The following is a 27464-nucleotide window of genomic DNA, read 5'->3' as shown; positions in this document are numbered from 1 at the left end:
GTTATTAAGCATCAAAATGGGTCCGGGACTTTATTAACACCCTGTATATTAACTGCAATCAGGTTTAAGAAGTACTGCAATATACTCCGTATTTAGCTCAACAATGTATAGTTGCAGCAAATCTACACGATTAAGTACTTCAACACGCTCCAAGATTTCTGACAGGGTAAATTTTATAGACCAGATTGTTTTCTTAAAACAGTATCTGCATTAATTTTTTTAAGAAAGAAAATTTCATAGCACGCGACAAACGCTTTTTTCGATTATCTTCCGCGTTAGAATAACTGTTAATGAATGTGAAAATTAAAACTGAGAAATTAAATAATGAGAACAGTTTGCTTATTAATTAATATTCGTTTCATTGAATCATTGCATGTAACAAATTACCTTTTTCGATTATCTTCCGTGTTAGAATAACGGTCAATGAATGTGAAAATTAAAATTGTAAAATTAAAAAATACCGAGAACAGTTTGCTAATTAATATTCGTTTCTATGAATCATTGTATATGACAAATGATTTTTTTTCGATTATCTTTCGTGTTAGAATAAAGGTTAATGAATATGAAATATAAATTGCAAAATTAAGAAATACTGAGAACAGTTTGTTTATTAATTAATATTTTTTTTCATTAAATACTAGGTATTCCTTTGGTATTAATTCTGAGTTGGTGTCTCACGATGAACGCGAGCATGAATTCGCATTGCTGGGAAGGCTACGGTCGCTCCTCCTATGTTTGGATAATTACGGGACCTATGATTGGAGCACTTGGGGTGAGTTTATGCAGGGTGTTACGTAATCACCACCCTTTATATGGAACTTATCAAAAAGGAAGTAAAAATGTATACACATATTAGTGGTCGCAGAGTGATTTTAATGCAAAGAAAAAAAATCAGTATCGAAATTCAATGAATCAACACTGAAGTAGTTGAAACTAAAACATCGAAATTTAAGTGATTCCCTGAGATTACATCTAAGAGTTGGAAGGCGATTATTAGGAACGCTTTCAGGTTTTATATAGTAAGTAAATAGGCCTTGATGTTTCCAATTCCACCTTACTCATTAGTAATTTGTTGGAATTTGAAACTTGTTCATATCTTCTACGCTTAAATATTAATTTGCGCCACCTAGTTTGCATATTTTTCTTTTTTACTTTATTTCTGTCACCGATAATTTTAAAATATATACACTATTTGGAGGAAAGTGACTGGACACGACACTATAGCGACATAAACCCGTATTTATTAAAATTAATAGGAGGTAGGGCCTCCTTTGGCTGCGATCACAGCTGCAACCCTTCTGGGCATGCTTTCCACTAAATTAACCATAGTGGCAAGAGGAATTTCCTTCCAAATGTTCAACAGGAAGTTCCATAGTTCATGCTTTCTTTTGGGGAGTGGGGTACAGGCCCTCAACCGACGGTCAAATTCGTCCCAGAGATGTTCAATTGGGTTAAGATCAGGGCTCTGCGCCGGCCACTCCATGCGTTTAACGTTGTTGTTCACATACCAATCAAGAGTCCTCCTTGCAACATGGGATCTTGCGTTGCCGTCCTGTTACAAGCAATCATCCATACCGTACGTTGCCCACAAGGTAGGAAGGACATGATTGTCGAGAATATCACAGTATCCATCGGCATTCATCATATCATCAACCTTCACCAGTGGGCCAGCCCCATACCAGGAGAAACAGGCCCATACCATCAATCCTCCTCCACCAAACTTTACAGTTGTCACGTCACTTTCTTCCAGATAGTGTATATTACAGTCGGTGTAATTCCTTAACACATTTATTTTTATGATTGTTATTTATTACCCTACCAATTTAAATTTATTAATACTTAATGAATCAATGTCGCCATATCAGTTACATGGCATTTTTACTTATTCAGTAGACTACTGTGAATATGATGGCTAAAAATTATTAATGTTTTAATCACACTCATAGTTGTCATATTTGCAATTAATTAAATTGTAGTTAATTATATAATTATAATTAATATTGTAATTAATATTGTAATTAGTCTTTATTGTTATACCAAAAGGGAAGAAAGCTTGAAGTATACTTAAAGATTGAACTATTATGATTTTAATCTTGTTGCATGTCATATTTAAACGAAATCGAATATTTCTGCATTTATAGTTGCATTGAAAGTACAAATGAATAAAAAATACTGAATTGGTAGTTGTATTCAAATTTATTTCTTAACACTATATCTATCGTAATTTTAGTCGAATTTTTAAGATCTGAAGAGCAAGCAAATCATTTTTAAAATTTTAATGTTTATATAATATTTTCTAAAGACAGCGTACAAATCATAAACTCTAATTTCATTTTTTATGAGAAAAACTACAAAAATATCAAACCATTGTTTTGATATTCACTGTTGTTTCTATATTATCATTTAGTGAAAATATCTCAAATTTCAAACTCCAAAAAATGCCTACAAATATTTTCAATTATTTTTAATTATATTAAAAAAAGATCTTGTAAACAACTCGAGAAATTAATCTGATCATAAAATAAAAAAAAATGAAAAATATTTTAATACCTTGATCAGCTGTTATCTAATTGTCTTGGCTATGAAAATCTAAATAATCTAGCTTCTTCAGCGGAATTCTGACTTTCTGAACAAAGTTCGTTAAAGCTGTGAATTTACTAACAAAAGAAAAACTACACCATTTATTTTCGAACTATTTCATTTGAAGAAAATAATTTAATTGTTTTATCAGTAATTGTCTAAAAATCAGGCCTTATATGAAGCAGTTAATTTTACAAAGGAGAGGCACTTGGATTTGTTCTTGGAGTAAGTATTAACTGAAATATATTCAATAAAGCTTTTCGTGAAAGCTAAAATATGCTGAATTATGGTTTCATTCCTAACGTTGAGAATCGGAGAAACATAATTCCATATTCTTAAATTGGATTATTTTATTTTGAATTGAAAATCTTAGTGAGAATTTTTTATAAATGCCCTTTTCATAATTTATTCAATGTATTGTTAATGACAAAATTTATTTTATTTAAATCTTGATCCATCTTCCTTTATTGATACCTTACTTAATTCCACGGAGAAAGAAATTCTGGTAAAATTACCATACTGTATAATAATAACATTTCCTGTAAAAAAAAAAAAATTTAAAAAGAATTTTAAAAAAAGCATATTTTTGGTCATAAAACCAAAATATACGGTTTTTAAACTTCTCCGTTTGATATTTTTGTCCTTTTGTATGATAACGGCTTGCCGAAAATTTTGGTTCTCAAAATTATAATTCTTATTACTACACATTCAGTAAAAAACACTTATAGTGAATAATAAATTTTACTGAAAAAATGCTTTTTTCATGCCAAGCTATAAAGCATCATGATAAAATTACCAAATTTTACGACATTTTCAAAATTTTATCACTTAACATAACCCTATATTTTGCTGTTAATTTTACCAAGATCATTACTAAAGCGCTTCGGTAAAAATTACCGAGGTTTCAGTTTTGACCATTTTCTCAGTGTTTTTGACCATTTTCTCAGTGTATAAGTAATCAAAATATTACAATTGAAACTTAATATATAGATAGTTAAAAAAAGGTTTTAAAACACCGCTAAATTTCATGCAATTCCCCAATATATTCTACTATTAATATATTCTACAACATATTTTACTATTATCTACTTTTGTATTATTATTATTAATGATAAAAATATCATCAAAGCCGAACTTTATTTTATGGAATTAATTAGTTAAAGACAAGAAAATGACATAAGAATAATATATTTGCAATTGTCAGATTAAAAAATAGATTACGTGAATATCTAAGTTCTTATTTTCTACATAAAACAATTTGAGATACAATGAAGAAATATTAATAAATGGAAATTAGAAAAAAGTAGCTTATTTTGTAATCTAAACAATTTTTTCATACTGATTATATTCGAAAGCTTACTTTATGACAATACTTATTTGACTTCCTTCAAGGGTTTTTAGAAATAAAAAGTTTTTGTTATATTAATTAATTTACTTATTAATGAATTCATAAAATTCGATATTCATACTTATATGTCTGCCGGGCACATAAAAAAAACAATTATTAGTTGAAGGAAGCGTTTAATCAAATACAATTAGGATTTTAATTTTCTGTCTTCTGAAGTAAATCAAGTCATTAAACATGTAAAGTAAAGTTCAATAAACTATTACAATAAATTTTTATACTTTACGGAAATACGCCTTTAAAAAATTTCCGAAATAGTCAAATGTTTTAGAATGTGTTAACTTTTATGAATAGTGACCAAAATAAAAATATTAATAAAAAAACAGATCACCTTCATTACTTTTGAACTAGTATCTGGATTTTTGCGTACTGAAAAGTAATTTGAATCTTTCAAAAGTATAACCTTAACTATGTTATTAACTTTGTGTGGTTCATCTTTTAAATTACAATATCAAACATAAACCTAAATGGATAGCATTTACTTTTTCTAGGTAAAAATCAAAAACAAAGGTAAGAGATCTAATTATGGCCTTAATAGTTTTTTCAAGACAGCTGTAAACAGCTTAACTTCAATTTGATTTTTATCCTCTTTCACCAGATTCTGCACTATTTAACCCTTTGATGCAGAATTTTTATTAAACATATTTTTCTCACGTTTTTCATTAAATTGTATTAATTTAGATCAAAAAAGCGTAAAATATTATTTTCAGCATTTTTGAAATTTATGGTTATGAAATATAACATATAAGGCGCCAGTATATTTTTCGGCGTTTAAGATAAATTTTCCAAACACGACATATAATAAATATCGAAGAAAAACAGATATTTATTGTTGAAATCTTTTACATTCATAGTATTTATTTTTGAATGCAAACTTTATTTTTTGGATTTTATATTTTCTTAAAAATATAATTCCAATACTCTAACATATTTTTTGTAACTATTAGACTGTTTTTTACAATTAAAAAATACTTAAATATTATTTTGCTTGTAATTAAAGCTCCAGGAAATATATATAAAAGAATCATCCGCGTTCCATCTGCTGTGAAAGGTTAAAAGAATAAAATTAGTTTTGCAAACTTTCATAAAGTTCATTTAATTATATGAAAAAATAATCTTTTAAACTTATTTATCATTTATATCGTTGAAACATTTTGAATTGTACGGTATGAACAGCTTTTCATTATTTTAAATTACGTAATTTTAAATTTAAAAAATCCTAAATTTGACATAATCTGTTGAATAATTGCTTAGAAATTAATTCTTAAAAGTATGACTTACTGGTAACTTTATTACTCAGATTCCGTTGAAATTCTGTATTCTAAGCATTGAAACTACAGTTTTAAATTCAGTAAAATTTTGCATACCTTCCAATCAAAAAGTTTTCGGTTATTATTAAATTAAGTAATAAGAAATTGTAAATAATTATTTAAAAAAAATTTTTACGATATAGTTAATGAATGAATAATTTTGACAAATGTGTTAAAAAAATGTTTTTTTGATTCTCTTAAAACATCGATTGAGATATGGGGATCAAAACTACTTCTTCGGGCAAAACTATCGGGACTATTCTTTGAAACTTAAGCTTGTTGCACTTACATTTTAAATTTTCTTTGTTAAAAAGAAAAACCTTTTTTTAAAACCAAATTTGGTATTCTTCTTCTATCCAGGACTTTCTTAAGAAAAATTTACAAATTAATGAAGTTGATTGAATGTTTTACTTGTATCTGGAAAAAACCTTCTTTTTGTGATATCTTATTACGATACCCCAAGAAGTAAATTTAATGATTTCGAATAACACGTAACTATCAATTTATTTAAAATATTTCGAGTTTATTTAAAATATATAACTACAAATTTATTTAAAATTTTTATCTATAAACTATATCACTTTAAAACTATATCTTTGTCAAAAAGTAAAATTCACTTTAATAAGGAATAGGATTTTTACATTTAATTATAAAATGTTATCGTTCTTTGGTGATAAGACATAGAACTTTTTTCACATTACCTCTCAATAAATCATACGCAATCACACCGCTGTTTTGGGAGTTCAACTTTGCGTAACATTTTATTTTGCACAGTTAAAACTGCAACTAGTATATGGCTTTATGATATGCGATAAAATTTGGTAAATGTAGTAAAATTTGGTAATATTATCTTGATACCTTAGAGAATGGCGAAAAAACAGTTTATTCGGTTAAATATTCTTTTCAGTTTTGTAGGTTTTACTAGACATAGGGTAATGAAAACTATAATTTTGAAAACCATAATTTCCGGTAAACCACTTGAATATGAAAGGAAAAATTACCAAACGAAGGATTTTACTACCGTATATTTTGGTTATGTTTAACCGAAATTATGTCCTTTTTTTGTTGCCAGAAATGCCAATACGGAAATTTTACCAGATTTTTTTTCTTATGAAATTAGTCAGACCAGCGAAGAATTTAATTAAAAAAATCCCCCTCAGGATGCGGAGTTAAAATTAAGCACTGATGTGTTTGCGCGTCAAATGCTGGGAAATTGGTCCTATTTTAAATTTTAAGAAAAACAAAGAACATTTTTACGTAATAAAAAATTAAATTTTATCAAAATTTTTGTAAAAAATTGTCAATTAAATTATTTTAACTGTCAAACGATATAATTATCGATTGTTAAATAAATTAACAAAAGTAATTGTTAAAAAGTTGACAACGAATAATAAAATATATACGATGTAGTATAAATATAATCCGAGGCAAAAGCGAGGAAGAGGGAACTTAACCACGTATACTTTGGATTGCTACATTCAATTCAAGAATGTCTGGGACTCTGCCTCGTCGAACAAAAGACCATTATTGTCCCTGCCAATTGTTTGCACAATTTCTCCGCAAATCAACGCTCGCCATCCAAATCGCTGCTGACGTATTTAATTGTTTTGGGCGTTACACCCCCATTCCGCCCCACTACGCAATATAATATACTTTTTTCCATTGGTAATGCAATGGAAAAAGCAAAAAATAATATTTTTATTGTTCTTCCTCGAAGTTATGTTTTTTGATAGACAATGGTAAATTTTTAATTTTTCATCAAGAGTCTAAGATCACACGCACTGAAATAGAAATTTTGACCACAATTAGATTCAAACCTTAACAAGCATTCAGTTCTGTAATTTTTTCAGACTATTATGCACTTGATAGAAAGATGTTTGAATTTATAATAAATTCTTAAAATTGTCAATCGTATCTGTTTACATCATGTTCATTAATTATCATGTTCATGTTCTAAAACAGTTAAACTATTTCAGATCAATTTGATTTTCTTGGTGAACATCATCAGAATATTAGTTACAAAGATGAAAACCAGTTCAACTTTCGAAATCGTACAGATCAGGTAAGAGTTGAATTAGTTAATATTTGTTCATTTTGAACCTTCAACGCTTTAATTACCCTCAACCTTTAACATAATTTAATCAGATTGCTCAACTAAAATCCAAGCTTAGTTCAAGTTTTCGAAATATTTAAAATTCAAATAGAATTTAATCAAAATTAAAAATTTTAAATTGAAATCATTAATTAGTTACAGCTATAGTAATATTAGAAAAAATACAATAGTACATAAAATACAACGTAAACCCATTTTGCTTATCAAAGTACTAAAGTTTTTATTTAGCAGAAATTATTATTTAGAGAAGCATTTATAAATGATCACACTATAAATTTATTTTTATCACTTCTTGCAGTTTGTTCACTTTTAATTTCCTAAATTCTTTAAACAATTGAAACAACTTATTTAAATGAAAACCTTCTTTATGTATAGTAGGTTATGCAATTACCGTGTGCATTTTTAGTGTAAAACATTGTAAGCTGTCTCATTCTTAGATTATGCATCGAAGAGAAAAAAAAACAAAGTTGGACATTTTCGGTACCTATATCTGGGAAGTGGTTGAAGAAGGGTAGAAACTTCAGCCTTACTATCTAGATCAATGGCTATTGTTGCTATTATGTTGCGTTGCTCAAAAATAAACAAATCAACTTCTAGACAATAGGATTAATAGTTTTACTTTTTATTAGATATTTGAAAAAAATGTCACAAAAACTTTGACTCGAGCCGTGAGGGTTCAGGGGATAAAGTGACCCGGGCTCGAAACCCAGCAATGGCTGTTCGATACGAATTCTACATCCGGCTTGCACAACCCACAATGCTGGCTTGAAATATCCTCAGTGGTAGGCGGATCATGGATTTGAGTCCCTTTGCTGTCAGGCTAACCCTGGGAGGTTCTAGTGGTCTTCATTTCCATGTATGCGAGAAAGCAAAATGCGAGAAAGTTTCATCAAAAAGTCCTCCATGAAGGCTAAATTTCTCCCAACACTTAATCCAGGAATTTCTTGTCTTCTTGATTGGGTTCAAAATTACAAGACTACGTAATTGAACATTAGTGGTCGTAAACTCTAAAATTTGGTCGGTTGGTCAACAACGGTTATAAAATCCTTGACTTATACATTTTTACGTATCTGATTTATTTATCTAGACAAGTGAGGTATTGTCTTTAATGTATATTCATATACTGAATTGAATGAGACCAAACAAAGTTGCTAGAACTAACAATTTAAGGGTATAAAGTTTTTGTTTAAATAAAGTACAGTTTTGTGATTATTCACACGTCTGGCACTTTTATGTCGACGAATGAAGCATTTTATTTGACACAGAGAAAAAAATGCATACGAAATATTCCCTCACAGGAATGTCAAATAGAAATAAGTACAACACTGAACGTTATATAATAAAACCTTAAAATCATTAGTCCTATCAGCTTGGAATTAAAAATACAATTAAAAATACTTCACTAACAATAATTTACTTGTCTAGTAAATTATTGTAATAATAGCTCAGTTTCTAGTAATAATAGCTCAGTTTCTCCCTTTTTCTTACTCCCTCCCTGCCCCCTTATCCCATCCGCAGTCGCAAGGCTCAGATGCACATCACCGCTTATCTTCTTCAACATAACATAAGGAAATGATTGAGACGACTCACAAAACTTAATCAAAATGTTTACCTATTTAGATGAAAAAAAGGTAATAAGAAAACCAATTAATGTGAAAAACAGAATTTTGAATTTAAAGGTCAGTCACATTGCAAGTATATTAAATTGGACAAGTAGAGACCTGGACATTTCGAAATAATCGCACTATCACCAAGCATAGACAGTAATATTTTTCTTCAAGAAAAAAAGCTCTAATGTGTCATTTATTTTTATCCGAATTGCAGACGAGAATAGTTAGAAAGTTTTTTGACATGGAATTTAAATTTCTATGTTCTGAAAAAAATATATTTTTCGATCGTAAAATTGCATTTGAAGGCATTAACCATGAAAAAATATTGAATCCATTGTTTCTTCAATAAGACTTAAACTTCAAACTTTTAGCATGGTTTTAACAATTCTTATATTATTTAAGTATAATTAAAATAGAAATGCATATTAATTCCTTATTACAGTGCTTCTTATTTAAATTCTAGACGTGCAATGAAAGCTACAGCGTTGCTGTTCCCTTTACTTGGTATTACGCACCTGTTGTTTTGTGTAAATCCAAGAGACGAAAGCAAGCTGGAAGAAGCTTACATGATTACTAACGCTTCATTACAATCTTCGCAAGTAAATATTCCTTTTTTTCTGTATTCTCTTGAATTAAAATTGACTTATACTATTACAAAACAAAAATAATAAATTTTAATAATTTTACTTTTCCATTATCTGTCATTCTTGTACACCAGACAAAATTTTAATTCAGTTTAAACAAATTCAACCACTTTTCAAGAAATGAAATTTCATATTTTCCATATTGATATTTGGTTTCATTGATTTCAAGTGGTGAACTCACTATTATTTAACATAAAATGTTTTGGAATATTTTTAGTACTTATTTACAATTTTCATTAAAATTGCTTCAATTTTGTTTTAGGGAATATTTGTTTCCATTCTCTATTGCTTCATGAACATTGAGGTAAGTTGATAAAATTAAAAGTCAACATAAAAATTTCCAAATCTACACATTTCAGTTTTTTTTTTAAATAAAAGAAAAATTGAGTAAAATATTTTGATAACTGCATTGGATCATCTTCAGTGAAAAAGACAGAATATTGCTGATTGAGAGCAGTTCACAATTGAAGTGCAAAGTAAATTAAATTTAAAACTGAATTAGTATACATTAGTAGTTCCATCCATCGAACAAAATGAAATCTGCAAAAATGGCTGTAAAGTAACCAAAAATTTAAAACTGAATCAGCCAATAAGAAGTAGGTATCCTGTTTCCTTTAGGCTGATTGATACTGCTCAATTGCAATTTCTTTCAACATCTTTTTTTTCTGTATAAAAATATTTAAAATGAAGTTACTTCACTTACCTGGCCACTGGCATCAATGATCAATCAGTTCGATAGCAACCAATAAGAACACGGGTTTATTAGGATGAGAATGCATATCATCCAATAGGGATAGTGCAAACAGCTAGTTGCCATTCACAACCACAAAATTGCGACAATTGATTGATTGATTCCGTTCAAGGATGCAGTTCTGCCTCTGACTTGGGCATCGCTATTCTAAACTGTAGACAATGCTTTTATCATTTTCTTTTACTTTTAATACAATCTTTAGAAAGTTTCTATCATTTTCAGCATTTTGGTAGGTATATACATTTTATATGCGTATTCAAAAGTAGAAATGTTTATGGATATTACTTTAAATATACTTTAAAAGTCTTGCTGACGAGAAAATAAATTAATTGTCATAAACTCATATTTAACATAACCACTGCTCCAAAATGAAATTGTTATAATATATACACTATACACTCAAGACAAGGCTTGCTTACTGACTTTGGTAAGCACGAAAAAAATAGAATTATGGAGGAGGTTAGAAAAAAAGTGCATTTTATCTTAGACAAGTTCTTAAGAAATGAAAATTTATGTTCGTGAACTTTTTAAAATTTTAGTTTTATTGCGAACAATTTTGTGCTAAATTTGTGAACAATTTTGTCAAAATATAAACTTCGAAAAAGTAAAATTAATTTTGTAATTAAAAATAAAATATTAATATTTTTATTAGAAAAATGTCGATTTTTTATTATTTTTTAAAACAAAATGCACAACAAAAATTTAGAATTCCCCCTTCCCTGTGTTTCAAATCCCAGTGCGTTCAAATTTATGTTTAGACCAGACGTTTTTACATTATTTAAAATCTGAAATTTCGGTTCTAAATTCAAATGTCTTGACATAAAGCTGCGCATCATCAAATCCACATTTTTCTTAAAATATTTAAATCATAGTTTTATTTTAAAATTTTAGGAATCTCTGTTCACCAATCCTTAAATGCTTCTCATCCATCATTGCTTTTTAAGTTGATATTTTTTAAAAATGCAAAGAAAAATTTTTTTTTTAATAAAATGCAAAATTATTATTATTTTATATGAACACATATTTTAAAATACTAATTTTAGAGAGACAGATAATTACATAGATTTGAAAAAAAAACTAAATAAAAACTAATTAAACTAGAAAAAAACCGACAAGACTTAGAATAAAAAAAACTAAACTTAGGAAAACAGTCGTGACGCATTAAGAAAAGGAAAGCTGTTTTAGCAAAAGTATGAAACTCAATTATCTCTTTATACATAGCAATTTTTTTCTTTCTAGGTTTAGTGTTGCACTAAAAATTCTTTAAATTACATAAAGCCGAAATTCCTATTCATGAAGTATTCATAACGTCGGATCCAATTCATAACTCATTTTTAATAATTCATATTTCTATTGAAGGTTCAAACAGTGCTTCGCAAAGCGTACGTGCGTGCCGCCCTGCGTCGCAATCCAAATCACCGCTACACGTGGAAATGTCGCACGTCCCAGAACAGCACGTACGTCTCTAACTGCGACACTTCTGTTGTCCCAGAAACTGCAACGATACGGCCTGGTCCCAGTCCCAGATCAGTGCACTTAATGAGGGAAATGCGACAATATGATAAAGGAGCCCTCAGAAAATATGGAAGCACTCGAAAGTAAGATCATGTATTTTAAATTATTTAAAAATTAAATCTGCAACAACATTTGGTGTCCACAACGTAGAAACTATAAATAGTAATTAAATTTTATAACACAAAAGGAAAATGTTTCGAAAGGTAACTATTAATGAAATAATTTTAAAAATCATCACGTTTTATTGAATACGTTAAAAAAACAATGCAATTAATTATCTTTCATTTAGTAGAAAATTACGTCTTTAAATTTTCTTATTCTCAATTCGAGTGTGAGATAAGACTAGAGTTCCTTTTTCCATCATTTCAAACTCCAAGAGGTGAGTAAGCTTCAAATTCTCATTTAAATATCTTTTTTCCTCCAATTTAAACGATTAATTTCAAAACATATTAAAAATATTTGCATGTAATTTAATTGTAAGAATTATCGTAAATTCATTTCTTATAAATTTGAAGAACGCGTTTATGTTGTTTTTTTTTATAGTTATATTAAAAAATATAATAAAAGAAAAATATTAATTTTTAATTTTTGAATTATTTTAATTTTTCAACACTAAAATCAAAAGATACTGAAGACAAATTGCGGATATTTTCATTAAAATTAAAATAAAGAAACTAAATATTGAAGTATTATTTTTACGGTTAAATTAAAGATTAAAAACATAAACTTTAACAAGTATATTTTATTCATTTATTTGAAAATGGCTTATTGAAGATAGTAGTGTGTATTTTCGTATATTATTTTGCACTGTGTAATAGTATAAAAAAATGAAAGTAATGCATGCTTTTTTAAAAAGGGTTCAAAAATGTATTCTGGTTCACCTTTCTTTAAATTATGAATGAAATATGTATCTTGTTCCAGTAAGTAAGCAATCGACTATGCTTCTTCATTGTCAAATAATACTTAAGTAAAACGTCTTAATCAAAATTATGTCCATGAAAAAAAGAATCCTTTCGGAGGAACTTTGAAAAAAATTTAACTTTAATATTCATAAAGGCAAAATATTGAAAGAGAAAGTTAATAATATTTGAATTAGTGCTCTTAATTTCGTCAAAGAATTGCTGTTTTTTTCTTCTGAGACTCGCGACTCTTTTAATTTTAAAAATAGGCTCGATAAACAACAAAAAAATGAGCTACTCAGAAGAAATGCTTGACATTAAACCTCTTCTCTATTTTTTTAGTTGAATACTTGTAATTTGATATATAATCAAAACACTTCATACTAAATGTTATTTTTTCAAGTATTTTCTTAAATTAATAATATTTTTTACGTTAATGCACTTTTTTGTAGCAGATTTGAGAAAATAATGTTTAAATTTAAAATGTTTTAGTATAACGCCTTTGTCAAACAGTGTACTCGTATTCATGCAAAACTTATTACCATTTAGTCTACTTGGATAAACCATTTTTATAACGTCTGCACTTATACTCTTACTTATAGTCCGTCTGTAGTTGTAGATATTTTCCCTTCGCATTAGATTTCTTTGTGTTTTCTTTGCATTGAGCTGCAAAACAGGAGCATTATACTCGTATAAATAAAAAAGTCAATCAACGTTTGCTAATATTGAGAACATGATTTAGATTATTTAGGAGCACTATCCTTATAAAGCATGTTCGTTAAGATTGCTTGAATAATACGTGTTCTATAAAAGTGTCCTGCACTGTAAAAAATTCTGGATTAAATTACGATAAAAAGTTCTAGCATTCTGGATGTATCATCCGCAAAATTCATTTTATGTCGCAATCCTTTTTTTTCCGTTAAAGTTTACAGTTATCATTATTTAATTCTGTGATTCAAGAATTTTACAGTAAACATTACTGTTAAAATTACTACGTATCAGAATTTTTTCCGTAAAATTTTACGTTAAAAGTACCCTTGTACGTAATAAAATCGATTTCGGCAGCCTGAAATATCGATTATTAGATAAGTTCTGAAATATATATATTATAAGATTATCGATTTCAGCACCCTGAGTTTCTCCGAACCGTAACTTGATCCGGAATTTTTTACATTATTTATCTATCATACGTGCTCCTTAAAGTGTCCTGAATCATACGCATTCTATAAGATGTCCTGCATAATAGTTTTTTTAATGTGTCCTAAATCGTATCATGCCCTGAATCGTTCCTTAAATTGTCTGGAAAAAATTTTAATAAGGTCTTCATTCACTAAATTATAATTTTGCAAATATTTTTAGGAATTAATAATTTAATGAAAATGCAATACTTTCCAAAATCACATTTTATTATATCTTACATTTTTTAAAGGGTAACTAAGGCTAATTATTCTTTGAAATTCAAGTGTTTCTCAATTATAAGTAAAAATATTCTTTATATTTATCTTTAATTTACTATGTTTAAATCAATAAAGGAACATCCTTAAACTAAAAAAAAATTAGCACTCTTATACATTTTAATATTGAATAAATAAACTAAACTTGAAAGTAAAAATCTTTTGCAAAAAAAAAATTTGCAGGATAGGACCATGAGTAGTCTATTGGATTCCTACAAGTGATATCATCGTATGCAAATCGTATCATTTGTCGATTCAGAAGCCAATCAGGTTCAACGCTCACGCGTGACGTCATTTTCAGATATCCGATTTAAACTGATTTAAATCACATGGTTAGGCATGGTTAGGCACTTCTTCTCCTGTTGTAAGTGCCTAATTTAAGAAAAAATGCTGCTGTGGCAGTTAAGGAGATGAAGGTTGTCCAACATGGGTAAAACGATTATGTGGCTGCATCTACTTTTGTAGTTATAGTTATATTTATTTTATTACTTTCATTTAGTTTATTTCATTTATTTCATTTATTATATTTATTTCATTATATTCATTTTATTGTATTTATTTTTTTAAGATTTAGGAAATGTTTTAAGACTTAAAATTCCAGTTAACGTTGGTTCAAGGACATCAATGATTTAAAATTACACTACATGTACATTTTCTCTAATTTTTCAACTTAACATATATTACATTCAAAGAACTATCATATTTGTTGAACAGGATGACAACATTGGTTTATATTATAGGGATCATATTTGTAAAAAAGTCAATATTATTTTTGTAGTCGAATTCAGTTTAAGGCTTGTTGAATCAATTTACCATAGTTTAATTTGGTTCTTGCTTATTACAAATTATGTAATTTTTTTCTTGATTGATTATTTTCAAGACGAAGAACCAAAGATTTAGTTTTTATTTATTTACTTAAATTGTTTTTTTAAATATCTTCATTGCTTCTAATGAAATGCCTTTAAAATTTTCAAATCTTTGAGGATTCACTCAAATTTATAAAATTTAGATTGCAGTACAAATGGGTTTTTTTTCGAATAATTATTGAAATGCCATATCATCACAGTGCCAGACCATGCTGTTAAGAACCACGACAGCGAGTTCAGAAGGGTTAAAAGTTTCTAGCAATAATTATTTTTTGCAATAATTATTTGCAAAATAATATCTATCACATTTTGTTTCTATATATTAGCTGATATCGTAATTAATACATACATGAATTGTGGGGCTACTCTGTATTTTGAAAAAAATGCAAACTCTAATCTCTTTCAGTTAACTGGAAAAGTAAGACTGGAATTTTTAGATATGGGTCTGAGTATATTGTAACTATTATTCTACACAAACTATTTTTATGATCCATAAATTTATTGTGTAAAATATCATTTCTTTTTTAATATCTGCACTAAAACCAAATAATAGAATTGGTCAGTATGAATTATTAGAGACAAAAATAAAAATATTTCTGTTCAAAAACGAATTTTATAGCTATTTCTAAATTTACTTTTCATAAAAAAACACCTCAATTCGTTGTTTCACGACCTCATAAAGAAACCAACAGCCTATCAACATAAGGGTAGCAAATGCGCTGTTTCTCCGAAAAAGATACGTTCAAAAAGCTTCGCGACGTTTAAATACTTCTGCGAAGTACTTTATGGCGTAGAAATTGTTCTGCTTGAATTATTGTTTTTATCACTTTGGCTTCAATAAAGTTGAAAATCAACCGATACTTCAGTTTTTATGTCCGATATTATTTACATATAGATGTTCGACAACCACTTAGTTAGACTTGCCTCAAGGAGGTTTTTTTTCCTTTTTTTACTACCTGCGGCCAACTATTTTCCATTATTCGCCTGACACTGTCATAAATAAAAATGACTCTTGGTAACGCTTAGTAAGGAATTCCCTTTGGCACTCATTGTTATAAGAGACAGTTAACATGGGAATAATCAAGGTGGGTTTTTTTAAATAAAAATTTGAGGTCGTTTTTAATGATTCCTTCCAATAAGCGACATGAGAGATCTAAACTATGAACATAATAAGAACCTATATTGATTTAACTCTTTACGATGTTGAACTGGTGACGATTCAGCAATTCTTGAGACACATTTCGTTCATTTTGAGATTAATTTTGTCCGTTAGATTAATTTAATTTTGGGATTAATTTTGTCCGAAATCACGTGATTTGTGAAGAAATGCGTACTCTTGAATGTATGACGAAAATGTTTACGCAACTCGAAACATCATCATAGTGCATTGTGGGAGATTGTAAACTAAAATGAAGACTAGACATTCAAGAATTAAGTAGCAAAGTCAACCGACTGGTGGTCAAGGAGTTGACATCGTACCAGGAAGATCCCGGGATCAAATTCCGCTTCAAGCATAAGTGTAATCTCTCCTTCGCGTGCTGTTAGAGCGGAATTGATCAACTTATAATAATGCCCACGAAAAACTGAATAAATTAAAAAAATTTGATACTTTAAGCTCCATAATTTTTTCTTCTTTTGTAAAAAAACGAATCACTAAATAGTTCTTTAATTTTGACGAAATTCGTTTCCCCGAAGAAGTAGCAATAATTATTTCGTCATTTTGATGAAAAATTTTCTCGGAGCATATACTAGGAAACAGTTACGTCAAAAACAAACGTGATCTTTGTGTATCCATTTTTCACAGTGAAGATAACAGAAATTTAGATTCATTTAAAAGTACCAAAATTCATTTTATTGCACGAAACGCAAATGATGCTACAAACTAAATCAAATACAATAAAACTAAGAAATAAAGATAAAGAATTTAAGGATGTAGACTTCTCTGGATCGTGAGGAACATGTTTCCTTAATGCAAAAAATAAACCCGCTGAAAAGATACTTTGCTAATAATAAAATAATACGACTATGATATTAAGTGTTAAAGTAAAAAAAAATGAAAATTATAACATGCGAGCATGTATAAAAAAATTGATAAACAGAATTTATTCAAAATAATTGGGATTGTTATAATGTTCTTGTAGATAAATTTTTGAGAAAAACTTTTCCAACCTCAGAAAAAGAAATGTATTAAATGAAGAAATCTTTCTTTTTCTACTATTTTAGTTTCATCTATTTCAGAGCGTTTTACGAATTTAATTTCTCACTTTCCTTTCCATTCAAAATGAAAGTTTTCATAAATGTAGAAATTTTGTTTAAACTTGACATTTTTTAAGATACTTTGCTGTTAAATGAAATTTTTCGTATTACAGAAGACTTGAGATCATTGAGTATTAATAAAAGAGCAGAAAAGTTTAATCCAATAGCACTAAAGCAATACTAATCACTTTTCGCAAGATTGAAAAAGGACATTAAAATTTCAATGAAAACTTAAATCTTTAGATCTTCATTACTCTCATAAGCGTACTTTTTGGCGTCATAGAATTCAAATAGGAAAAAAAAGGTCATTTAAAGTGGGCTATTTGAAAACCAGAATTTAAAATATAAAGAAATGACAGAAAGTGATCGAAAACATTGTACAAAATTACAAAAAAATATATATACAAACAAACCTCATCACTGGATTCTTCATGGTTAAAGAAGAATCAGATATATTAAAAGTTATAACAATGTTCTCCTTTAATAACTGTAATATATTATTGAGCTATATATTATTGAGCAACATATTACTACATTTCGGAGATATTTAAAAAGTTTTTTAATATTTTTTTTAAATAAAATCGCTCCGTATGGCTGTAATATGAAGAGAATTATTTCATAAGTACCCGCTTCAACATAAGGCAAGAACCAAACATTGCATCACGTAAAAAAATTAAAAGTTTTGAAAAAGCGTTTTTGAGTGGACTGAAAAAGTTTGTAATCTGAAAAATTTATAAATTCTAATTTTGTCAAACTTAAAATGAATGTCAGATTTATTTCAAAACAAGTGGAAGACTTTGATGATACTAGATGCTTATGACGAAAGTGATTCAACCAACGTTTTTCGTTGCAGCTTTGACAAAAATAGAATAATTTTTTATCTGCTTTAAAAACGTGTCTTTTAAAATTTTCATTTTATCATTTTTTTATTTTTAGTTTGTATCGATTATGTCTTAGAAGTCACAAAAAGCAACCAATATCTTAAATGACAATAACTTTTGCTTTCCTCATTCATAAAACAATTGGCATCCGAACAAACCTCCATTTGAAATGTGCCGATTTTAGTTGGTCATAAAGTGGTCGAAAATGCATTCTATTTAGAGACAAAAATCAAGCTATAATTTAAGCTCTTAAGAGCTTATGGTAGGTGTTATGAAGCTCTAACACACACCTTTTTTTAAGGTAGGTGTCATTAAGCTCTTAAGCTCTTAAAGAGCTTATGGTAGGTGCTATGAATACTACATCAGAGATTTAATTATTACCACCTGTTACCTCCAAGAAGACTTTAAATATAAAATGATATAGATTGTTCTACACTTCAAGCAGACAGCAATTTTAACAGAGAGTAAAGAATTTTAAATAAGAAAATTGAGATTATACATAAATTATATAGAATATGGTGCATGGAATAGCGTAAAACCCGAAAAAAAGCTTTACGTCATTATAATGTATCACGTAATATAATTAATACTTCATAATGCATGTCATTAATTATACAGAATACAAACAGAAATTATTCTGTGCACTTTTATATAAGTCTTTGAAATTATATTTACAGACTGCATTTATACGTTCTCGGTTGAGCTGCGTCCTTAAGATATCGACTTTTTATTTACAGAAATTCTTAGAATTTTTTTTGAAATTTAATTAACTATTAGTTTATAATACTTTATTTGCTCCAGTGATTTATTTTTTTATTATTATAATTAAGCTTTTGACGATGTTACTATTCTCTATTTTTCAGGAGTGGCGTAAACGGAATGAATATAACAGATGTTTGAAGAAAAAAATGTTTTGAATTCTTACAAGATGCATTCATACAAGAAAAAAAGTCGTGAAAAAAAAAAAAGATTTGTCTCATCAGTCTTTCGACTTTGATGTCATTGTATATAATGTATTTGTTTTCAAAAAAGTTCATTAAGTTTTATCGTTTCTCACTGCATAAGAAATATTGCAGAATTCCCACCGTCATGCTTCTATGCATGACATGCACAATTGATCCTTTTCAACTAATGAAAGAATGAATGAGGGCAAGCATTATTTATGTAACATTTTTCTCAGTTTAGATTCGAAATTATCATATGACACATTGCAATAAACAAGAATAAATAAAAAATATGACTGATATAGTTTTTACGAACAATTGAACTAAAATCTAAGATTTAAAAAAATGGAATTGATCAGAATATTTTGTTTCTACACAAATGCCCAATGAGAAAATTTTTCAAAACACTAACATATATCAGCGCAATCTAATCTTAATTCATTAATTTATCTAAATGAATTATGCAAACTTAACTTTAAAACTATGAATCACAACTAATTATTATTTATTCCATACTAAAACTGTAATCATACAGAAATTAACAAAAATATGGCAAAAACACTATATTGAAAACAATAGAGTGTTAACTATTCAAACCTACTGTATCATCTAACCGTTTCTTGTAAGTGGTTCTAGAGGGCGCAGTTGGGCTAGATGAAACTTTTAGTAAAGCGTCGTGATGATGTCAGTATTAATAGTGCTTAAGTACTTATGGTACAGATGTATAAGGAATTTGCGGTGGATAGAAATGAGCAACAAAAACGCTAATTCATGGGATAGATGTTTGCCTAAAAGGTACGTAATCGTGGGTATCAATCCTGATAGACTGTTGAAATGCGGCATTTGTTTATGTTAGCAAATGCTCTTTCTATTCTATTTCGAGTTACCTTAACCAGACAAATATGAATCCAATTTGTTATCTCGTAATCGATTATCATCTCACGCGATAATCTCGTAACTAAAGAATTCTTATAAATTTTTGAAATATGTCATGAATTATTTTCGAAACAAAAGAAATGAGCTATTAATTTATCATTATTAATAAAAGGAAGCCGACAATAAAGCAAACCTAACAGCTTTAACTTTAACGCGCCATCTTGTTTATAAACAACCAGCTGGCCCTGAGGCTATAGGTCAGGTGGCTGTAAATCAGTGGTCTTCTTCTCGATTGCGAGCATCCTATTACTATGAGAGAATCAAATCATGCATATTGTTTCTTTTAATTTTACTTTCATATGCAAAATAATTTTGAAGCGCTTTCCTTTGCATTTGTTTAGAAAAGAAATGAAAATTAAATGTAATTATTTAAAGAACGTAATTTGACAGTGTATATTTATCTTAATTTTCTAAATAACTTCGATATTTAAATTAATGATATTATTTTATGAGAATGAAATGATCTATTTTTTAAGCATACCTTAAATCATAACGAGTATTAAGTCTTACATTTATTTCAATACCAATTCCTGTTTGAAGAAGTAAGGCGTCTGTTTATCTCCTTGTATAAAAGTAAATTTAAAGGAATATCTTATTGGCTTATTGCTGATTTATTTTAAATATTCTATTTTTGCTGTTCATCAAATCGTTTACAGTTCTTTTCATTTCTCAGATAATCTGTATTAGTTAAGGAAATATAGTTTGGTATAAGCAGACGTTTGTTGTGATTTCGTCATCTGCTTTTTAGCCATTAGATAGCATGTTTCTGCCTTTTATCCAAATGTGCAGATTCAAGTGGTGCTGAAACTGCTGTTTTTGTAAATATTTTGAGTAGGACATGTATATTTCTTCTTACGTTTAACTACAATATTATGTTTTCATCAATCATGTAATATATCGTTGATCACGTAGTTTACACAAGTTGTTTGTAGCATCAAAATTATTTCATAAATGTCTGTAACCCGGTAAAAAAATTATATATGTAGTATATGTTTTGTGAAGACAAGTTAAAAAAAAGTTTTAAATTATTCATTTATGCAAATTGGTGCTGCAAAAAAAAATTCTGTAAAATTGTTAATAAAAGAATTTAAAATTGGCTCGGACTACTTTTTTTTCAAACTTATAAAAAATAGTTTCGAATCATAACAAGCAAGTTTTAACAAGCTGTTTGAAAATACTGCCAATACTAAAGTTAAAAAATTAACAACTTTTTAATTAATCTTAAACATAACAGTTCTTCTAAATAATAAACATCATACTCAAGAACAAATCAAAAACAGAAAAACATCAGTGGCCTATCTAGATCACTTAAAAAATGCAACAATAACGAAGGCGCAACTAGTTCGCCCATAGTTTTGTAACTGGTTATCGTTTTCAAATTTCAGAAAATTAAATGATCTAGTTCATCGCTTTTAACAACTAAATTCTGAATATAATTACTGTGAGATAGTGAGTTATTTTCTCGTATTATTGAGATAAATTTTATTTCAATGCGGTATATCGGTAAGTGAATATAATATCCAATTCCGCACTTTTGCATCCCAATTATTGTTATTAATGAATATTAAAATAATTTAAATTAAAATAAATAAACTGAAATAAAAGGAATGATTATAAATACCCGAATGCCTCGTCAGAGTGTTTTTGTTTCATATTTAAATTTTTAAAAAATTTTAGTTAAGTTTAAGATTGGGCACATTCATAAATGTTTCAGGGGTCGTCCCTAGTAAGTCTATGTACGCCACTGTGCAAAGCATAAAAAAACAATGAATCCTGGAAACATTTCACAAAAATAAAACTTATTTTCCACTGTAATCTGATGAAAATGTCTGAAAAATCATAACTTTGCTGGAAATAATGCGTGACATTTCTTACAGTGAAACTATATCAAATTGCATTAATATAGGTTTGCAAACTTCTGAGATATCTGTACTCAGAATTCACATTTCTTCCATAAGAAAAAAAATAATAAAAATAACTAAAGTTAAAGAAATTGAACAATGTGATATATCTCTCCAGTAATTTCAGATTTAGAATGCGTATAAAAGCACAAAATAGAGCTAGCACTAAGCCTAGCAAAGAACTTAGTTAAAAGAGTAAGACTGAAATTACTTCTAAAATTAAATTTCCGCTAAAAATATTTAGAATTAATATTATGAAAATGCGCTAATAACCTCATCTCTTAAAATATCTACCATTCATTATTCGCAAGTTACAGAATAAGTTAATGCACCTCAGAAAAGTAGAGTGCCAAAATAGTGGAACTAAGACTAGTCAGAAATCAAGGCATGGATAGAACTTAATAATAAAGAGCTAGACCTCTTTAGAATTTCGAATGGTTCTCAAGCCATCATTATTTGTAATGCATTTGTCTAACAAAGGTAATGCTTTGTTGAATGAGATTACTGGACACATTTGGTAAATCTTTTATTCCATTTGATGAATATATTCACTAAATATCCCTCTTCAAATTCAAGCATACAATACTACTTCGGTATTATTCTAACTAATCTTTCTGCCCTATGCAAGACTTTACTAAATTAAAACTCTTTCTATCCCTCTCTCTTTAATCAATATTTAATAAAAGGGAAACACTCAATTTATTTCCATGAAATTAATAGTTTACTGATACAGAATAACTTCGGTGTGCTGTATTAGTAAAGTATTGATTTCATAGAAAAAAGTATTATGATTCTCCCTTCGACCTTCAAAAATACATAACTATTTAATATAAATAAAGTAGTAAGCCCTTGGCAAATTGAAGAACAGATAGCACAAACTTGAAAATGACTGCACAGGGACAAATTAATAAGTGTTTATAAACCATTTTTTGTATTGAGAACACGTGACAGCATTTTTAGAGAGTAAAGAAATAAATTGCCTAACCCATTAATAAAATGCAAAAAATGGACATCGTAGCTTGATCTTTTAGAGTTGAGTATCGATAAAACACTTCAATTTAACACCCAAAAAACCATTTTTGCATCTTTTTTCTCTGTTATAATTGATAAACATATTAAGATAAGAAATAAATATTGCATGTTACCTTTCAACTTGATAAAAGATTGCTAAAAGTCTTAAAATTCTTAAATAAACTGTAAAGTAAATTCATTCTGAAAAATAATCTAGTTTACTTTTTTGCTTCATGATTCTTTAGGGTATGATGTGAAAAATATTTTTTCTGTGAAATATAAATTTTGGTGTCAAGTGCTTACTAATTGTGTGAGTTATTAAAACTATTATATGTTTACTATAGTGTAAGTAATAATAATATTGAAAATTATATAAATTTTAATATGCCGTTAATTCGAACAGAAAAATTATAAAATGAATAAATGGAATACCTTAAATTTTTGTATTGATTACAAGAATTCTCGTTTAAATTTCTTCTCAGAAATAACTTTAACAGAAAAATATAATTTTTAGCCAGAATTTTTCTATTATTTTAAGCTATTGTATATATTCTGAAATTACAAAAAATTCAATAAGTTTTACCTTTTATAAAAATCATAAATTGTGTTAAGATTTTAAACAAGTTCAAATCTTTATATTTTACGAACATTATTTCGTAAAAAAATAACTTTTTTTAGCATTTTGAAACCGTGAAAGATGTATTTTAAATATATAATTTTTCTCAAAGCTTACATTAATTAATTACGTTTTTCAATAAGCAGAATAATTAAAAATGTTAATAGTCTGACTCTAAAGAAATATTTATATCTTTTTTTTAATGTTAACAGAAAACATAACAAATGTATTTATTTGACCATGTTTTTTTTAATAATGAATTACGAATAAATGTTTCTTTGATGCATAATCTTAATGAGAGAAAAACCTTAATGATTCAAAGGCGATGCTAATTGAATAAACGGAGAAAAAAATATCTTTTAGAATTTGACTTTAACTAAATTACAATTTAGCATCTCTTTTATTTCAACAAAAATCTAATTTTACTTATTAATACTAAAAATGAAATTATAAACTTTTCTTTTTTTAATTACGTAACAACCTTGAAAATAATTTTTTTCTTCCTTCATTTAAAATCATTGTAATTTCAAGCCCCGATTAAAGGAGAATTTGCTCGAGTACCGAAGTAAAATTAGTGGGTTCAAGTTTTAAACAAAAGAGAGTGGATAGTAGTTGTTAATTCTTCTGTTGCCTATTATATGCTCTCTAATTTTTACTGAGGCGCTTTGGTAATGATTAACATGAATTTTAATAATTAATAAAATTGGTAATGGGTTAAATATTGCTTTACAATATACTATTAAATTTGGTAATTTTATCATCATACATCAGAGAATGGCATAAAAACATTTATTTAGTTAATTTGTTTTCAATTTTGTAGTCTTAAATAAATGTGTGTTAATAAGAATTATAATTTTGAAAACCAGAATTTTTCTAGTAAGCCGTTACCATACGTACGTAAAATCAGCCTATGAATGGTTCAAATACCGTATATTTTAGTTTTATTAGCCAAAATCATGATTTTTTTAGCAAAAATAGCATTACAATGTGGTAAATTTACTACGATTTTTTCTCCGTGTAAATTGAAGGTAAGATATACACCTAAATAAATCCAATTTATTTTTCTTGCCAAAAAAATGCTTTTTAAAAAAACTATAATGTTTTTAAGGAAATGAACATAAACTAATTTTAAGAAAAAAACTTTAATGAAAAAATCTTAAAATCAAAAACAATTTAGTTAATACATCTTAATAATCACCTGAAAAAGCAATAAATAATTGGTTATATAATATTTAGTGGTAATTGATTATATAATATTTAGTGATAGCCGTTTATATTCGAATTAGTAGTAACTTATAAGCATAAATTATGATATAAACTATACTTAACTAACCAACGTTTTGGTCATAACATGATGCAGCTTATTCCTTAAGAGTTCTAAGCGCAATCAACTAATACTGATAAATGGCACTAACTAATCATGAGTTTAGCCTCATTTATAGTAATTTAACTTTGATGGAGATAGTAGACACTCATCCACTAATGTCAGAGTTGTGTTAAATGTTGAAACTAGAGTGGATAGAAAGAGATTTGGATGTAGATTTGTAATAAGTGCTGTCATTAATATTATATGAAATGACGCATCTTATTCATCAAAAATACGCAATAGGTTGATTAATAAGCTTAAGGTAAAAATATTTTGTTAAAAAGTGTTAATATTATTGATTATTATAATCAAAATAATTATTTTTGTTACAAGATGTATGTAACATCTAAAATACTAGCTTAATAAAATTAAAAGGATCTTTTGAGACTAAACTTAAAAAAAATTATATCTTATCTGCAGATAAGCTTATCTGGTTTATGAGAACATTAAATAATCTCCTTCACATACTTAACTTAGCTCTTCACGCATATTTTAAGTTTTATTGAATAGCGATGAAATCTTTATTTATAAAATTAGTCCATACCGCGCAGTAAAATATCTTAAAGAAACCGAATTCCCTTTAAAATCAAGAACTATATTGAGATATTAATTCATCTCCATCTGGTCTTAAGATCTTACGGCTCCGCTTCTAGAAAAAATGTCTAAAAGGTCTGGATTTCATAGATCACATGACATGAACGAAATATTGTATGGAACATTTAAAAAAGTGCACTTATCTTTTGGAAATGAAACTGTAAGCATATATCCAGGATCTCTGCTCCATGTGTACATAATTTGTATATAGATTTCTTTATTCTTTTCCTCAATAAAAGCCTAGAAAAATTAGCATGCTGCCATCCTTATAAAAAAGGATATTAAAACATGACTGAAAATTAATAATCAGAAGTATAACTGTTAGAAAATTAACTTTCATCTATTATGATGAATTAAATAAGACTCGGCTCAAAAGTTATGCAGGAAATTGAGAGAAGAGCACTACATATATTATTTTATTTTTTACAATAATTTAAGGCTGTACCACAAATCAGCGAAGTCATTTTAGGGAGAACATTCTTATGGATAAGCAACTGATATTAAATAATATCTCAACAATATTGCGGTTCAAAATATAAATAATAACATAAAAATTAAAATTAATATTTGCATGTTTAACGAGGGAGCTAAGCCCCCTTTTCGCTACACCCTGTATTTGCTTCAAAATAATTGTTTTTTCTTGGCATAAAGTTGTTTTTTCTACGAAAGTGGAAATTATATATTTCAATTTTTTTTTATATTTCGCACTAAAAGGAATTCTGTTTGCTTACGTTAATACCGCACTTCCCACGTTCAAACATTACCTTTATAATTCTAAGTGATTTTTCTAAGTAATCATTGTTTAAAATAACATTCATTTTTTTAGAATAAATTTTTGTAACATATAAGGTAAGTTCACGACGTAATTTAATCTTTTTGCTTGCCAAACGGACATACATGAATACGATTTTTGCATGCATCACATTATGCATGAAGTTGATCGTGAAGTTCTAAATCATATAACAAATCTCCTTAACTGTAATTTATAACAGTATATTAATGTATTTTGTACAAAAAATAAGAGTTCTAAAATGGATAATAAGATTAGACACCGATTTATATAACTTCATCTTAAAATATGGCGTAGAATTACGTAATAATAAAAAGAAATCTCTTATTTTCAAACCCTTAATTTAGGAAACAATCAAAATTAAAAACGTTATAATAGCAGAACAGTTTCTTCAAATTTAGGACACAAAAATATTTATGGAAAAACAATACCTTTGTGACTTTTATTAATTTTATGCTTTTGGCAAGCAAATCAATACGGAAATCTATATGGAAAAACCGGATCCTACCATGTGATTTTCCAGACAATAAAACTACACTGAAAACAATGGTGGATTAGACCATTCTGTTCTTCTGTTATATAGAAAAATAGCTTATTTTGATTTAAAATTCGCGAACATTTAAAATTTTTATAATTTAATATTTGACTGAAATTTGATTGATATTTATTCAATAATTGACTGAAATTTTACAAGTTATCATTTGATTCTAGATTTGTAAAAATCAAAGAATACGTCAAAAAAAATAACATAATAAATTTCATAATAAATAATGTTTTAATAAAAAATATTGCTTTGATAAAAATTAACGTTTGATAAAAAAAAATTCTTAAGAAACTTTTTACATTGAAAATCAAAACTTGTTCGATTTATGTCTTTGCACTGCAGCTAAAACACATATTTTCTTAATCTATTTCGTTAGACTGCCAAACTTATTTCTCGAGAAAGATATTGATTTTAGAGTAAGCTAAACTGCTAAACTTCTAGTAAAACTTACGAATAAATAAAGTTGGTGAATTTTATT

General features: G+C 27.7%; 1 protein-coding gene across 2 annotated transcripts in view; it reads left to right on the top strand.

Moving 5' to 3' along the window:
• LOC107444653 (corticotropin-releasing factor receptor 1) overlaps positions 1-21260 on the top strand; it is a 129656-nt gene extending 108396 nt beyond the window's left edge. For both annotated transcript variants that reach the window (XM_071177410.1, XM_016058864.3), the window contains 6 exons: positions 642-772; positions 7272-7357; positions 9482-9617; positions 9925-9966; positions 11773-12011; positions 19148-21260. In XM_071177410.1, coding sequence (XP_071033511.1) covers positions 642-772; positions 7272-7357; positions 9482-9617; positions 9925-9966; positions 11773-12011; positions 19148-19184 — 671 coding nt within the window. In that variant the 3' untranslated portion in view covers positions 19185-21260. The remainder of the gene's footprint in view (positions 1-641; positions 773-7271; positions 7358-9481; positions 9618-9924; positions 9967-11772; positions 12012-19147) is intronic.
• The last annotated feature ends 6204 nt before the right edge of the window (positions 21261-27464 follow it).

This window comes from Parasteatoda tepidariorum, chromosome 2, assembly GCF_043381705.1.
Source record: "Parasteatoda tepidariorum isolate YZ-2023 chromosome 2, CAS_Ptep_4.0, whole genome shotgun sequence".
Lineage (NCBI taxonomy): Eukaryota > Metazoa > Arthropoda > Arachnida > Araneae > Theridiidae > Parasteatoda > Parasteatoda tepidariorum.
The sequence above is the reverse complement of the archived record's forward strand: the minus strand, read 5'-3'. Positions and strand labels throughout refer to the sequence as shown.